Raw genomic sequence first — 14470 nt, 5'->3', positions numbered from 1 at the left:
CAGTAGCATCAGCCTAGGCATTGCCAATTCCTGAGTCCTCAATATGCATCCTAGTGCTCTACTGGGCCTGATGGCCTTTGTGGCCGCCATCTCAGCCTTCCCCACGGCGCCTGACAGTGCCCACTCGAGTCCCTCGATCCGCAACCTGAAGGCCAACATCAAGAACGTCGTCATCTTGGTCATGGAGAATCGCTCCTTCGACAATCTGCTCGGCGGTCAGAAGCACAAGGGCCTCGACAACCCAATCAACGCTGGACCCTTCTGCAACCCGTACAATCTGACCGATGCGTCACAGGGTGTCGGCTGCACGGGAGCTAGGGATTTCGATTCTGTAATAAATGACCCGGACCACGCTATCTACGGTAACAATATTGAGTTCTATGGCGACTACAACCCGGACAATACCCTCATCGCCGAGGGTAAGCTGGTCCCTCATCAGCAAGGGTTCCTGCACGAGCAGATGCGCCTATACGGCGCCAAGCAGAACAAGACATTTCTCGCTGCAGAGGTCATGAATTACTATACTGAAGACCAGGTACCGGTGCTCACCACACTAGTGCAGAACTATCTCACCTTCAACCACTGGCATGCAGATATCCCTGGCGTAAGCCCTCCCCCTCCAATCAGTAGTTCCAGCTAACCAGGTATTGTAGAACACCGATCCTAACCGTGCGGTCCTCGTGTCCGGCACCTCGTATGGCCACGGCCTGAATGATGCCGACTTCGGCAACCATGCCCTCCCCCAGCGCTCCATCTTTCAGCAACTCACTGAGAACGGCCACTCGTGGATCAACTATCACGATCCCAAGGGCGGCACCGGCCCGGATGCTGGCTACTTCAACTGGACCTATGCAAGCAACAATGCTGACAAGATTGTGCCACTGGCTAACTTCTACACCGATGCGGCGGCCGGCAAGTTGCCTGAGCTTGCGTACCTTAACCCGTCCTGCTGCGGTGTCGGCACAAACTCGATGCATCCATCTGGATTAATCTCCGATGGTGAAGCATTGATTCGGGATGTCTATGATGCCCTCCGCAATAGTCCGCAGTGGAAGGAGTCACTGTTCATCCTGACCTTTGACGAGAGCGGCGGTTTCCATGATCACGTCCCTGCACCACTGGCTCCTCGTCCGGATAACCTAACCTTTACACTGAACACGCCCACTGGCCAGCCTTACACGTTCCCGTTCGACAGGCTCGGCGGACGTGTTCCCACACTGCTAATCTCCCCATGGGTGTCCAAGGGCCACGTTGAGCAGAAGGGCAACAGCGTCCACGGTAAGGCAGTGTCGTATTCGTCCGCATCAATCCTGCGCACTCTCGGCTATCTATGGGACTTTGAGCCGTTCACCCCACGGGTGGAGCATGCCGCTTCATTTGAGCATTTGATTCGGAAAAAGGTGAGGTCGAATACGCCAACTGCGCTGCCCAGCCCGGTGCCTTTCAAGTAATTGCTAGTATCATGATTTATGGGATACTGTAGGGCTAGGCTAAACCAACGGCAGGATGGTTTCATCTACATATAGGTAACTGTTATATAAAAGTCTCTGCCTTGCCTGTTCTAGCTAATATCATCCCTATATATCATCAGTATACATACACTGCCATAAATTGTTATACTGGTAGCATACTACATAGATGTAGAGTATGAATTGTGTTCGTTGCCTGCGGGAATAATGCTTCTCGATATACTACTAGTTTCTTTACTAGTGACTTTTTTGTTATAAGACAGTCTAGTATTTTATCTATTATTCTATACGTGTTCTAGGAATGAAAGCTAACTTATCTGCTATGTGTACGTATCCTAAAGGGGTACTTTCCACTCCGAAGGAATAAGTATATGCACCCCCGATTGGTCAGTTTGTAAATGTAGTACCTAAATTATCTGCTGTGTGTACGTATCCTAAAGGGGTACTTTCTACTCCGAAGGAATAAGGATATGCACCCCCGATTGGTCAGTTTGTAAATGTAGTGCCAAGGCTTTACCAATGTAATTAGACCAACACGTGGCTATAAGAGGTACTACTTTTGAGTGGTCAATCAATCTTCTTACCCTCTATGTATTGTGTAAGTCTGCTGACTTGTCATACATACGTTGAACCATCGTGAAGGCTAAACTATTTTTGGTATAATAGTTCCTTTTAGTGTCGGAAGGATCTCCAAAATAGGAAAGGCTAGTGCAACGTTTTGAGATACAAATTGTTGTAGATTTCCCAGGTCATTATTATTGACTTTTTATTTCTCTAATTTGAGTGCTACTGCAGAAGTATTTCATCTTGAGATTCTCTAGCAAAACATAGAGCTGCTCTTGAATCAACTTACAATGTTGGTGTCCACCGAGGGGACAGGCCTCTCGCAGACTGCCCTCAAAGGGGTTTTTATTATCATCGTGTTCGGCATTATAAAGTTATGCCTTCGTCTCTACCAAGTCAGGAAATTATTTCGAGATATTCCTAATAAATATGGCATCGTAAGTACGACCTTCTACTCCCAATCTCTTGTTATCAGTCCTATGCTGATAGGCAACTCAGCCAATTCTTCCCCATTCCTTTCTTTTTGGGCATATCCCAATTGTTATCAAAGTCATGAGCTCGCATCCAAAGGATATATATGGCAACTATCTTCCCATGCTCCTAAGGCAAGAGTACCCTGATATTTGTTCCCGAGGGTTAGTATATGTCGACGTGTGGCCCCTCGGATATCCATTACTGGCAGTCTTCGACCCTGGACTTATGAGCCAATTCACACAAGTGCAGTCACAGCCAAAGCATGAACATATCCGACGCCAATTCGAGCCTTTTACACAAGGTCAGGACTTGCTCGTTGCTGAAGGCGAGCAGTGGAGTAAATGGAGGCGTATTTTTAACCCAGGCTTCTCAGCCAAAAATATAGTGCCATGTATCCCAGCGATACTAGAGGAGATTGAGGTATTTCGAGATTGGTTGAAAGAAGCTGCAAGGTCGGGGGAGACGGTGACTTTGGAACAACAGTCTGAGAAGTTGACGGTTGATGTAATCAGTCGTATTGTCTTGTGAGTAAATACGGCAATTACTGGTATTTTCAGCAGCTTGTCTTTTTTTAAATAGCTGACCACTAAGCTAGAGGCTCGCGACTTCATTCACAAACTGAACAGAACTCATTCTATAGCGCTATGAGGAACCAAACCAGTTGGCTTAGCGTCGATAATCAGCCTCTCGGATTTTTGGCAACGATGTTAAATCCAATTCGACCAATCGCACTGTGGAGAAACAATATTACCATGAAATCTTTCTTGCTGCCACATATTCAGAAAGTCTTGAGACAAAAAGAGAAAGAACATGGCCCCGAAACCATTCTCAGTCTTGCTATCCAATCATATACTGTCCAAGATGAACCTACACTGCGAGATAGCAATTTTATTGATGTTCTTGTGGCACAATTAAAGATTTTTATGTTTGCAGGGCATGAAACAACGGCTGGCATTCTCTGCTATCTTTATCACATACTTTACAGCAATCCGACCATCTTGGATACCATGCGACGCGAGCATGATTCAATCTTCGGCTTGGATTTAGCGACGACCTCAGCCAAAATCAAAGACAACCCGACCCTCCTGAACAAACTCCCTTATACTTCTGCGGTGATCAAAGAGACTCTACGACTATTCACACCCGCAGGAACGGTACGTGCGGGCAGCCCAGACTTCTTTTTGAGACAACCTGAAACTGGCGAACGATACCCAACGAACGGGATGATGGTATATGGATGCTCATCTGCAACACATCGTGACGAGGCGTTTTGGCCAGAGCCAGGGAGATGTATTCCTGAGCGCTGGCTAGTCCCAGAGGGGGACTTTTTGCACCCCCAGAAAAATGCTTACCGGCCGTTTGAGCTGGGCCCTCGCAATTGCATTGGCCAGGAGACTGCCCAGTTGGAACTACGGGCAATCATGGTTATGACAGTCCGAGAGTTTGATATTGAAAGTCAGTTTCCAGCGGACGGACCTCGTATGTTTGGTGAGGTGGCATATCAAACATACAAAGTTGGGAAAATTATACCACAGCCTCGGAATGACATGCCTGTGAGGGTGATGCTTCGTACTAGTTGATTCAATTGTTCATTTATTGCAATATACTGGTAATGTCGAATTAATATAATATATGTCCACCAGTTGACATATAAGGTGTAAATCCCAGCCATCACTGTAATGATGTAGCAACTAATTTCATCACTTAATCACCATTGATTCGTCTTTGTCTGATAGTGATAATTGACTGACTGTTTAAAAGTCAAAATTCACTATGGCTTCCTTAATTCGGTACCACTGATGTAGACACAAAACAAGGACAAATATACCCAGTCATGATGCTCAAAAAAAGTGCAAGCGCTTGTACATTAGACCAAGTATACCGTTTGCAGCTGTTTTCTGCCAACCTATCGAAATGCTGGACTGGGCAATTAACGCCAACGGGTTCAGTATTCGCAATACATCAGTCCACTCTGCAGAACGAGTGCCACTCTTTCTCTGCTTCAGCTCATCACAGAAAACAATCGACTCCATATCCCACATGGAAATAATCAAGGACAGGACTTGGTATGCCTCATCCTGGAAGTCTCTAATGTAATGATCCCGACTCCGAGAAAAGTTATCTTTTTGTTGAGATGTACAGACTGGAGTATCAGATATGTAACGTAGAAACTCGACCCCATGGCATAGAAGTCGCATTTTCATTTCACTTTGGTAGAGATTAAGAGAAATGTTATACTTGACGAGTTTGTCGGCGTGTTGAGATGGCGCTGATACTAGTTCCTGCACCTTTTTTGTATCTAGGTGATTATGAGATGTTAATTGAGTCGCGGTCTGGATATCGTTTATAATGGATCTGGAATCAGATAATAACTTGCTGACATCGCCTAGTTTAATAAGCCCTTGAATAGTACTGCAGATACGAACACAGTGGTATGAGAACATTCCAACAAGAGCTGTCCCGTATGAAGGTTGTCCGCCGTGACAGTAGATTTCATTGATCCAATTCAATATTTCTGAAGAAGGGTTCCCACCAGTCATCAACGTTCGGTGTAGCTAGAACGAATATGAGTTAAATACTACGGAAAGAAATATTGTTAAGGTTAACCATACCAGAGTAAATAATACATTCCAGAAAAGGTCCTGACCTTCCGGTCGCAGAAACTGAGATACACCTCGAAGACGAACTAATTGCAGCATTCCTTCAATGTGGGAATCGGACTCACAAGTGACAACGATAGAACCGATGCCATCCTGCGTGCTCCAAAGGACCTTGACAGTGAATATATCAGTCTCTTGATTTTTACCGAGCTCTGAGTGTAAGGTCTCACCGTATATAGCCTCAACAGCCAGACGCTTAATAAAGTGCCGTCTGCCTTGCATTCTTCAGAATCTTGGAGAGCTGAATTGATAGCTGCGACAGTATTTGCATAGGATTCTGCTTGTCCTATAATATCACGAGAGCGAGTGGCACTTAATAAATAAGAGCACCCCAAAGTTTTACAGACGTAATATAGAGGTGATCCTTGTTTAGCATTGGACATAATATGCGAAAGGGCGATAAACGAATCGGGGGCACTGCCAATGGCAATATGAGATGAGAACTGATGAATCAGGAGTGGTATAGAGTGCTCAGTCCGGGAGTCTGCCAGGAGGTATTGCAAAGGAGGACTATAATATGTAGATGAAGTTGCGAATCCACCATCAGGTTCATATCGAACGCCTGTGATATGGAGAGCAGCATACTCTATATCGGTACTAGGTAAGATGCTAACTGTAGTGTTTGAACTGTATTCGTTGCCTGCGGGAATAATGCTTCTCGAAGTCCAGCTAGTGCTGCGACGATCTTTGCCAATGTTAGATCGAAAAGACGCTGTTGTTTCTACGCGAAAGCGGGTGTCTTCTTCATTTCTGTAGCCAGGACATGGATAACCGCTTCGTAGACACCGAAAGCAATGAGGACGTGTGAGATCGCACTGTCAGATGGAAAAGTAAGTATCAAGCATCACGCTATGTCGAGTAGAGTCAATTCAAATACTCTACAGACCTTTATGCGCCGCTTTCGACAAGAATGACAGGCCTGACTTGGCCGGCCAGTATTAGGCATATTATTATTCAATGTGTAGTCAAGACGTGATCAATGCTGGTGAGATAACTGAGGATTATGTGACCGCGAAATTTGGGTAGTGACAACCTGATACAGTTCGTATAGATCTCATGTCATGCAAGGCGACAGCAACAATATTTTAAGGATCAATGCTCTTTCTACTCGATATTCTGAATAATATCAATTGATCTGGCTGATCAAGACCAACATTTAAAAGGAGCCAAGCATCGGAGACGGAAAAACGTTTCTGTCAAATGAGGCTAAAATGGCCCCCTCGCCGCTAAGCCCAATGACGTCGATCCATTTATAGCGAATTTAATATCGCGTCAACTATTATGTAGAGATTGGTAGAAATCGTGTTCCTCCTCTACATTCTGAATATATGAACATATTTGTTTCATAAAGACAAGGTACTTATGGCCGTATGAAAATGCCATCAGAATTTGGCCACAGTCTCGGCCACACAAACCCAATTACCGGTCTTCTTCCCTTCCTCAAACAAGCCCTCCAACACCTTCTCCCCACCGCAACACGAACAGCAGCCTCCTTACCAAGGAACCCAGTGTACGTCCTCGGAAACCAATCCGCGGACTTGGATTCTATCGTTTCTGCAGTTTTATACTCTTATTTCTTCTCTAGATCCACTCAAAGTATCCACGTGCCACTCGTGAATCTACCAGATGTGCCTAGTGGAACTGAATTGAGGAGATTGCGCCCAGAATTTGCATGTGCGTTTGGGCTTGCGACTTCTAAATCATCCAAAGATCGGGAAAAGCTTACTACAGATGCTGGCGAGGATGGTATTGTGCGGCTGCTAAGGGACCATATTATCACCGTGGCCGACTTGCGTGCGCGGCTACTGTCTTCCAACAAACTTGAAAAGGGAGGTGAGAAACTAGAGCTAGATGCTGTCTTGGTCGACTGGAACAAACCACCACACAGTATCAGTGAAGAAACCACGAAGGAAGGAAAGAAAATCGTTAAAGGGTCCATAGACGGCCTTGCTGACCTTGCCACCTTCTCAATCGCCGGATGCATTGATCACCACGCCGATGAAGGCTTCGTCCCTTCTGCAGAGGATCTGGTCGATAGTAGTAATCCCCGTGTGATCGAGCTCGGTCCCGGCTCATGTACCAGTTTGATCATTCGCGAGGTGCAGCGTCGTGGACTATGGCCCTCCTCTTCCTCCTCAGCCGTAGACGAACCGCATAGCGCAGATGCACATGCGGACGCCGAACTTGCGAAACTCGCGCTCGCAGCGATATTGATTGATACGACGAACCTGACGGCGGAGGGGAAAGTAACCGATGTCGACCGCGATGCTGTCTCGTTTCTAACAAGAAAAATCGAAGAATCGGCACCGTTTCGCGCAGGTACAGAGGTATGGGACCAAAAAGCCCTTTTCGAGGAAGTACAGTACGCGAAAGCGCATAGTCTGGACTGGCTCACTGTAGACGAGATTCTTGGGAGAGATTATAAGGATTGGACGGAAACTATGCCCTCGGGGGATACGACGGTGATTGGCATAGCCAGTGTTGTGCGGCCACTGAGCTGGATAATAGCTAAAGCGAATGAGGAAAACGGACTTAAGGAGGAGAAAAACTTAAATTCTCTTCTTGAGAAAACTAAGCAATTTGCTGGTAAGAGAAGCTTGGACGTGGTGGCGATTATGACTGCGTTTACTTCGAAGAAGGAAGAGTTTCAGAGAGAGTTGCTTCTCTGGGTAGTCAATGAGAAGCGGATTGAGCAAGGGGAGATTTTTGTAGAGAGTGCTAGGGAGGAGTTGCAACTGGAAAAATGGAGTCAGTTCCCTTTCGACGGACGTCAGGAAGTGGGCAGGTTGTATATTTGGAAGCAAGCAAATTTAGGGAAAAGTCGGAAACAGGTTGCTCCTCTATTAAGGGAGGTGTATACAACATAGCCAAAGGCTGATACAATAAGGATATCCCACCTTCGACATCATTTTCAGAACCGGCACTTGGTATTCCATTTTTTTTAATTACATCAGGACTCCTATATCATTTTCTGAGTTATTCGTCGACGCAGCACGGCCTTTGATCGATTCCGAAAGTTAGATATTCACGGATGAGTTCGAAATACCTCGACGCCAGTGCTATGGTGGGGTCTTGACTATTTGCATGCGCGGGGTCGACTGTTCCAATTCTGAACTGTTTAATGAAGGAGAAATAAACGAAAGACGATTCGAATTCGAAAGTACTCACGTGCCAAAAATGATGACTTGCATTGTCCGATAGCGGATACTGTGGGGGTCTGATGTTTCATTTGGAAATTTGAATGATATTAGTTGATGAAAATTATGATTTAGATCCGTAATTTTAGGGTCTGCACATCGCTTCTAGATACACACCTTAGTCGAAAATGTAGTATATAGGATCAATGGTGTCAATTGAGATACCAACATATGGATAAACGCCGAAGTTGGAATAGAATTGGTTATGAAACTTGAGTTGTCATCGCTACTCCATTGAGGTGACCTCCAACACTTGCAAGCTTACAAAATGTCGCCAATAATCACAAAAAAGAAGAAAAAAGACAAACAAACACATTGTACAAAATGACTCCGTTCAACCAATGCCGCATACATGAATCAATTATGTACCTCGCTTTGTTTAACACCGCTCATAGCCATGAGATGAACCGGTAGACAAAAAGTCAGAAATATAGTATGGCTAAAAAGCCCGCCGAAGGATAACGGAGCCGAAAACAAAAAGATCAAATGGGTAAATAGACTATGATCATGCAGCTTCAAGGCGTCAAGCCCATATAGTAAAAAGAAAACACCACCAGTGCGATTTCTGGCCCATGTATGCTAAATCAATGCAGATTAATGACACTCCCACTCACAAAATACGCACCAGCGCGCGCTGCGATCCGCCAAAACGAGTCCTCGCCAAACGCCCCGTTCCCCGATTTTTATGACTGTTTCCCACACACTACCGTCCGGAGTACCCTCCGTTAAAGAGTCAGAATTATTGCTTGCGCTAACCATGTGATCTGCCTTGCGCATTAGGCGTAGAATTTTGCCTGATGGAGATTGGATTGCTAGCTTAGCCGGCTTATCGCGACTGGAACCTGACTTTGTGGACGAAACGACAGATGTGTTGGCCGTAAATCCGTCGAGAGACGTGGTTGAGGCCACAGAACCTCCGTAGCTACTTGATACCATGCTCAACGCACTCGATGGGCGTATCGCAATCGGAGATGCTCGTCCTCCAGTTATATCACCGCTGCTTGACTTAGTCAATGAAGCTGCAGGGTGTTGACGGACAGCAAAAACAAAGGTATTGTTGATCGCCAATTTCCCACACTGGGGCTGAATAACATAGATGTCGTGACGCTGTGCATGCGGTGTTGGGTGTCGAAGTAAAAATTCATATGGGGGATTTTCTCCCATATGAATAATGGGTAAAGCTGCCGCGAGGGGATGTGGAATATCCCTTATTGAGTGCATCAGTCCTTTCTTGCCAGCATAGATCCTAAGTACGCCCTGTCCTTCATCACCGGGGAGAACGGCTTTGATGGTAAAGCGTTTTTGGCCATGTATCCAGTCCGGCTGGGCGAGTGCGCGTTTGCGCACAGTGTCACCACTTTCAAACCAATCCCCATCAGCGTCGCGGCTAAAAGACGGAACTTCAACCTCGGCAGCACATTCCACGTCGGGAGGAACCAATATTCGCAACTGCATGACTTCCAAACCTTCAATACGGACAAAACTTGTATCATAATCTGGCATATGTAGGGAATTTTTGAAGAAAGCTGGACTTGCTGCGGGAAGAGCGAGTAGCACGTCTGGAGAAATGGGAGGGCAGATGTGCTGTTCCTCAGGGTGAAGAGGTATATGTGTGTAACAGATCTCAAGTGGCCGAGCGAGAAAATACCAGCTTTCAGCATGTTGGGAATTCGTTGTGACTAACTGGTTTCGTCGTGGGTTTGTTGGGTTTGCCAAGGAACAATCCATGATCCTCCATTCGCCATCAATCAATACAGCATTCCACCAGTGGTTAGGTCTCGACAAGGCGCCTAGATCGAAGAGCTCTCCGGGAGTTTTTAGGTAGCCCTTGATGGCATCGGCATGCAGGCCTACAGCTGCACACATTTCCTTAACCAGGTAGGCAACTTCTCGTGGACTCCCACGTTTCATATTGATCACCCTCCTTAAGTCCAATTCATCTTCGTCCACAGGCTCATCCCAGGATATCTTTTCGCTCACCCAGATGAAAATCGCTCGTAGGCGTTGTACATCACTCTTGTATGGTCTGCAGACATAGCCTTGTGCTAGACTTGCCGGATTAGTCATGGGTGGTAGGCTGCTTATGAAGCGGGCACTTTTGTCAACAAGCCCTAAATTGAGAGCCCCCCAATTTGTCGGCTCACTGAGAGGAAGTCCATCGATTGTTTCATCGCCCTCGGCTGTTTCGTGAAGTTCTTCCACAGCGTAAATGACCGGATGGTCCATCATCTGACATCTTTCGGCACGTTCAACACGCTCGTTGCGGCTTGGAGTGCTTGCGCGATTGACATCTCGTCGTACCTGTACCCAGTCGACGGAGCCACTGCCTCCAAGTGCCATATCTCTGGACGTTTCGCTTTCTGAATTTTGCGACATATTGAATGATTGGGTGAGTCGGTTTTTCGTAGGCGAGGGAGATCCTCCACTTTGGGCCACATAGATGCTGCTTCTAGCATTGGCAGCACCAGTCTTGGCAGACTCCAGGAATCTTTTGAGGAAACCACTTTTCTTGACTTTAGGAGTAGCAAAACCTCCAAAGACCCCTGGTGAGTCACCGATGTCTTTGCCAGGTGACCAAGGCACAGCTGACTGCGCTCCTTGTCTTGAGGTATTGTGACTGGAATGATATGAGATGCCACTCACCGGTGTCTGCGATCTTTCCAAATCCGTGAAAGCACCTTTATGCAGACCATCTATTGCTGTACCAGGTCGTTCAGCCGAGACACTGCCCCATTTCCCATGCCGTACGAAGCTCCCTGCACTAGTTGCACTGAACGCTCCAGCCGATGTTCCACTCATTAAGCTGACACTGGTGTTGGTACTTATTGTTTCATTAGTGCTAACACTTTGCACGCCACTTGACGAATTCGTCGCACTTGATTTATTCGTCATAGTGCGACTTAAGAATTGTTTTCCCAATTCTGCGGCTGATTTACGACCTCTCAACAAATGAGTACGTGCGGTCGGTACGGAGTCACGTCGAGAGTGGTATGCTGGTTGTTTCGGTGGAGGGGGTGGGCCAATATCATCTTCGTTGTCCTGTAGTAATCGGTCAGAACCAGAATTATCCTGTTCATGAAGTTGCCTAAGTCGACTTTCCATCCTCTGGACATAATTGTTAAATTGAGGGGGGCTATTTGAGCGTTGATATGAACTATACTGCTGGCCATCGTAGTTGTCATCGATGTCGAGTTCTTGTTCATTGCCAGCGCCGAATCCCAAGGATGTATTCGCTCTGGCGCGACCTGGTCGCGGTCGTGGGCTCGCTACTCCAATAATGTTGTATTCGTCTGGTGACCAAGGATTCGTTAACTGAGGTGTCGGAGACGGAGATGGAGCCCCGCGAGGAAGTCCCATATCCTGCAGAGAGGTCATCACGTCCTCCATGGCATCCCGTAGAGGGGATGGAGTATTGCCGTGACCAACCGACGAGTGTCCTCCTGGCGAGTGACCAGGTGATGGGTTAAGTGAGTGGTCATCAGGGGAAGGAACAGCTGGAGAAGGAGGTTTTGAAAAAATAGCGTAACGATCGTTCATGTCAATTGGCGCAGGCAGACCAATGCTCTTACGGCGCGATTGGCTATTCACAGCTACTCGATGAGGAGGCGGAGGGGGAGGGGGGGCGAATCGTCTGGAGCTGAATGTGTTCGTAACGCTGGTAGGGGAGACATTGACCGTGGCTGAGGTGAAGTATACGACGGTGACCGGGAAGGATGGCCATTGCTTTGAGGTGGTGGCGGTGGTGCTGGCACCGGCGACGGCGTACGCTTGTGTTCTTGAGGAGACGGAGATACTGGGTGTGGAGGTGCTTTGGCGAGCGAGCTTCTTGTACGAATCGCGGTGGTGGGGGTTCGTGGTTGTCGAAGGGGAATACTTGGCCGGGGAGGTGTATTTTCTCTTGAGGGAGGATTAGATGGAGTTTCTGATAGTCTTTCCCTGGCTCTGCGATTTGCCTCGCCAGGTGCGATGGCTTTTTTGTGCGCCTGGAACGGCTTCCTGAAGACGGTCTGTTGCTTCTTTGGGGTAGCCGATGCATCGCTATCAGCTCGGGCCACTGCATCGGTAGTAGATCGATGAACAGGAACGAAATCCTCTCCAAGAACGGTGACGAAGTTTGAAGGGAAGAGGCCCATCATGCGTTTATCACGTCGTAGGCGTCCCATCCACCATGATCCATCGCCAGCATTCAGACATTCAATCAAATCCCCCTCGACAAAGCCTAGGTCTCGTTTCGACTCTCCACCCCAGGAATATACTGCGCGGCACCAACAGGGGAACTTCGTGGGCAGCGTTGGCGGATCGGCCGCCATGGTGAATGACCGATCGATGTGTTTGTTTTTGTCAAGGTCGATCTTGAGGTAGATGTTGATCTCGATGCGCGGTCGGGAAAGAAGAATCGCCTCTTACACTGGCCTAGAAGCTAACTAGATGATATACTTTCGACAAACCTCATGGATCACGACAGGCAATTGGTTGTCTAAAAGGGCGACTATCGTTGTGCGGACTCGAGATAAAGGGTGTATGCGCCGGGATGGAGGCGGCAGCCAAACGAGACAACAATAACAAGAGTACCGTGGTTCACAACGAGCGACTAGTAAGAGAATGACAGCGCACAGATTGGGCGAGCCGCACGCCTAACAGCGAATTGATTGGGACGATTGAGAACTAGCCTCCACAGAAATTGGGCAGGCAAATCGAGATCGTGTTCGTCGTGGGAAGTATTAATTAAGATTAATGAATCGGTGAGGAGCTGAGGCCTGAGGCGGCTGTTACGGTTGCCATGTTTGGGCCCGTGTTTACGCCGCGCCTCTTCGGGCCTAGCGCGACCTTATCGATAAGGCATCAAATCAAAGCTACAACGACATCAATCTTCATTCTTTGCCCTATCGATTACTTTGATACTGCTTCCTTACTACTAATTAAATAACCATTGTTGAATGTGATGTCTGTTGGCATTGTGTCTGGCTGTGTGACCAATATTTTGGATGATTAACAGAGCAGAGCCCAGCTTGATCTCGACTTTCCAGGGGACTACCCAAGTATCGCAAACCGGCTCCCAAACAGCATGGACTCGAAAACAGCTTTGCGTCACTCTTCTAGTAAAGGGTCTGTTTTAAAATTGATTGCTGTCATCTTTCCTCAATGAAAATTACGAGTTGATAAACTACCAAGATGACCTTGGCACTTATCAATGCATCACGTGATATCCTTTACCTAGGTCACCAGGTGCCAGGAATGTTTGTCTCAGACGACAGCCGTGTCATTTGAAATGTGCAGCACTTCAAACCCTCTTACAAAGCTGTCAGTGGAAACACGAATCCCCCGTGACACTCGAATTTCTTCAATTTCTAGCTGTAGGAAGACGACGTCATTGACTACGGCGGAACAGGTTTTTTGACCTCAATTGCCTTGGATATATATCGAAAGGAATTGTTTTGAATGCAACATTACAGATTTTAGAATGAAACCGTTTCAAAGCCCTCGGACGCTGTGGTGCTCGGCCGCATAAAATCTCGAGACGTTATTCAATGAATTTCCGTTTGCAGAAGTGACTACCAAATGCGGAAATAGACCTACATTCCACACATCCAATGCGGCAAGGATGAGCAGCAATACGACTTCATTGGGGCAATTTAATTATTGATTGCTTGTTGGTCATTCAATGTGATCTTTGGTAAGACTATTTTGGTTCGTTTGTCAAGCAATGCGATGTACTAAACCAGAGGCTTGTCCACAATTTCTGTAAGGCATCAAAGCTATATTCGACGAATGAAGCATCAATTGACGCATCATTCAGTCCTAATAACTTGCCCTCATTTAATACAATTATTTTCATCTTCTGGAGGTATCAACTCTTGAAGAATTGCACCAAGCCTACATGTATGTAGCTTTCCGAACTAATTGATTTAATCCAAGTCTTGTTAATATTGTATGCACAAACAGGAAGCATACCTCTTCATGCCATTATATATGCACATATATGGCCGTTTTTGGGGACTGATCTGCACAATCTTTATAAAGTACAGCATCTTAGGATGTGCTTTCCCGGTACCGAGATGAATAGGTTACATTCACCAGTTCATGATTTTTGAGGCCAATTGCATTG

The 14470-nt window shown here is 46.8% G+C and overlaps 5 protein-coding genes across 5 annotated transcripts; 3 read left to right on the top strand and 2 right to left on the bottom strand.

Annotated features, from left to right (window-relative positions):
- Positions 1-43: 43 nt before the first annotated feature.
- Positions 44-1451, top strand: BGW36DRAFT_445731 (phosphoesterase superfamily protein; the record flags this gene model as incomplete). Its single annotated transcript, XM_046221687.1, has 2 exons — positions 44-604; positions 654-1451. 2 exons carry the CDS (start codon positions 44-46, stop codon positions 1449-1451), a joined length of 1359 nt encoding a protein of 452 aa, XP_046075488.1.
- Positions 1452-2323: 872 nt separating this feature from the next.
- BGW36DRAFT_356249 (cytochrome P450) lies at positions 2324-4087 on the top strand (the record flags this gene model as incomplete). Its single annotated transcript, XM_046213747.1, has 3 exons — positions 2324-2470; positions 2532-3031; positions 3103-4087. 3 exons carry the CDS (start codon positions 2324-2326, stop codon positions 4085-4087), a joined length of 1632 nt encoding a protein of 543 aa, XP_046075487.1.
- A 130-nt stretch (positions 4088-4217) lies between these two features.
- BGW36DRAFT_111188 (uncharacterized protein) lies at positions 4218-6333 on the bottom strand. Its single transcript, XM_046209233.1, has 4 exons — positions 6045-6333; positions 5338-5982; positions 5120-5278; positions 4218-5062 (listed from the first exon to the last, which is right to left on the bottom strand). The coding sequence occupies exons 1-4, from the start codon at positions 6111-6113 to the stop codon at positions 4349-4351; spliced, it is 1587 nt and encodes a 528-aa protein (XP_046075486.1). The 5' UTR covers positions 6114-6333; the 3' UTR covers positions 4218-4348.
- A 210-nt stretch (positions 6334-6543) lies between these two features.
- Positions 6544-8028, top strand: BGW36DRAFT_264341 (uncharacterized protein; the record flags this gene model as incomplete). Its single annotated transcript, XM_046210107.1, has 1 exon — positions 6544-8028. A coding segment is annotated over one exon (1485 nt), but the record flags the coding sequence as incomplete, so codon positions are not given.
- Positions 8029-8958: 930 nt separating this feature from the next.
- Positions 8959-12674, bottom strand: BGW36DRAFT_290987 (putative SH3 domain protein; the record flags this gene model as incomplete). Its single annotated transcript, XM_046210809.1, has 2 exons — positions 8959-11995; positions 12019-12674. The coding sequence occupies 2 exons, from the start codon at positions 12672-12674 to the stop codon at positions 8959-8961; spliced, it is 3693 nt and encodes a 1230-aa protein (XP_046075484.1).
- Positions 12675-14470: the final 1796 nt, after the last annotated feature.

The sequence above is a fragment of the Talaromyces proteolyticus genome, assembly GCF_021365285.1.
Source record: "Talaromyces proteolyticus strain PMI_201 chromosome Unknown BGW36scaffold_3, whole genome shotgun sequence".
Taxonomy (NCBI): Eukaryota; Fungi; Ascomycota; class Eurotiomycetes; order Eurotiales; family Trichocomaceae; genus Talaromyces; species Talaromyces proteolyticus.
The sequence above is the reverse complement of the archived record's forward strand: the minus strand, read 5'-3'. Positions and strand labels throughout refer to the sequence as shown.

Coding starts and splice junctions, on each gene's coding strand:
- BGW36DRAFT_111188 (XM_046209233.1), bottom strand. CDS start 6,113: ATGCCTAATACTGGCCGGCCAAGTCAGGCCTGTCATTCTTGTCGAAAG. Junction 5,983..6,044: donor GGCGCATAAAGGTCTGTAGA/GTATTTGAATTG, acceptor TCCATCTGACAG/TGCGATCTCACACGTCCTCA. Junction 5,063..5,119: donor GGAATGTATTATTTACTCTG/GTATGGTTAACC, acceptor TATTCGTTCTAG/CTACACCGAACGTTGATGAC.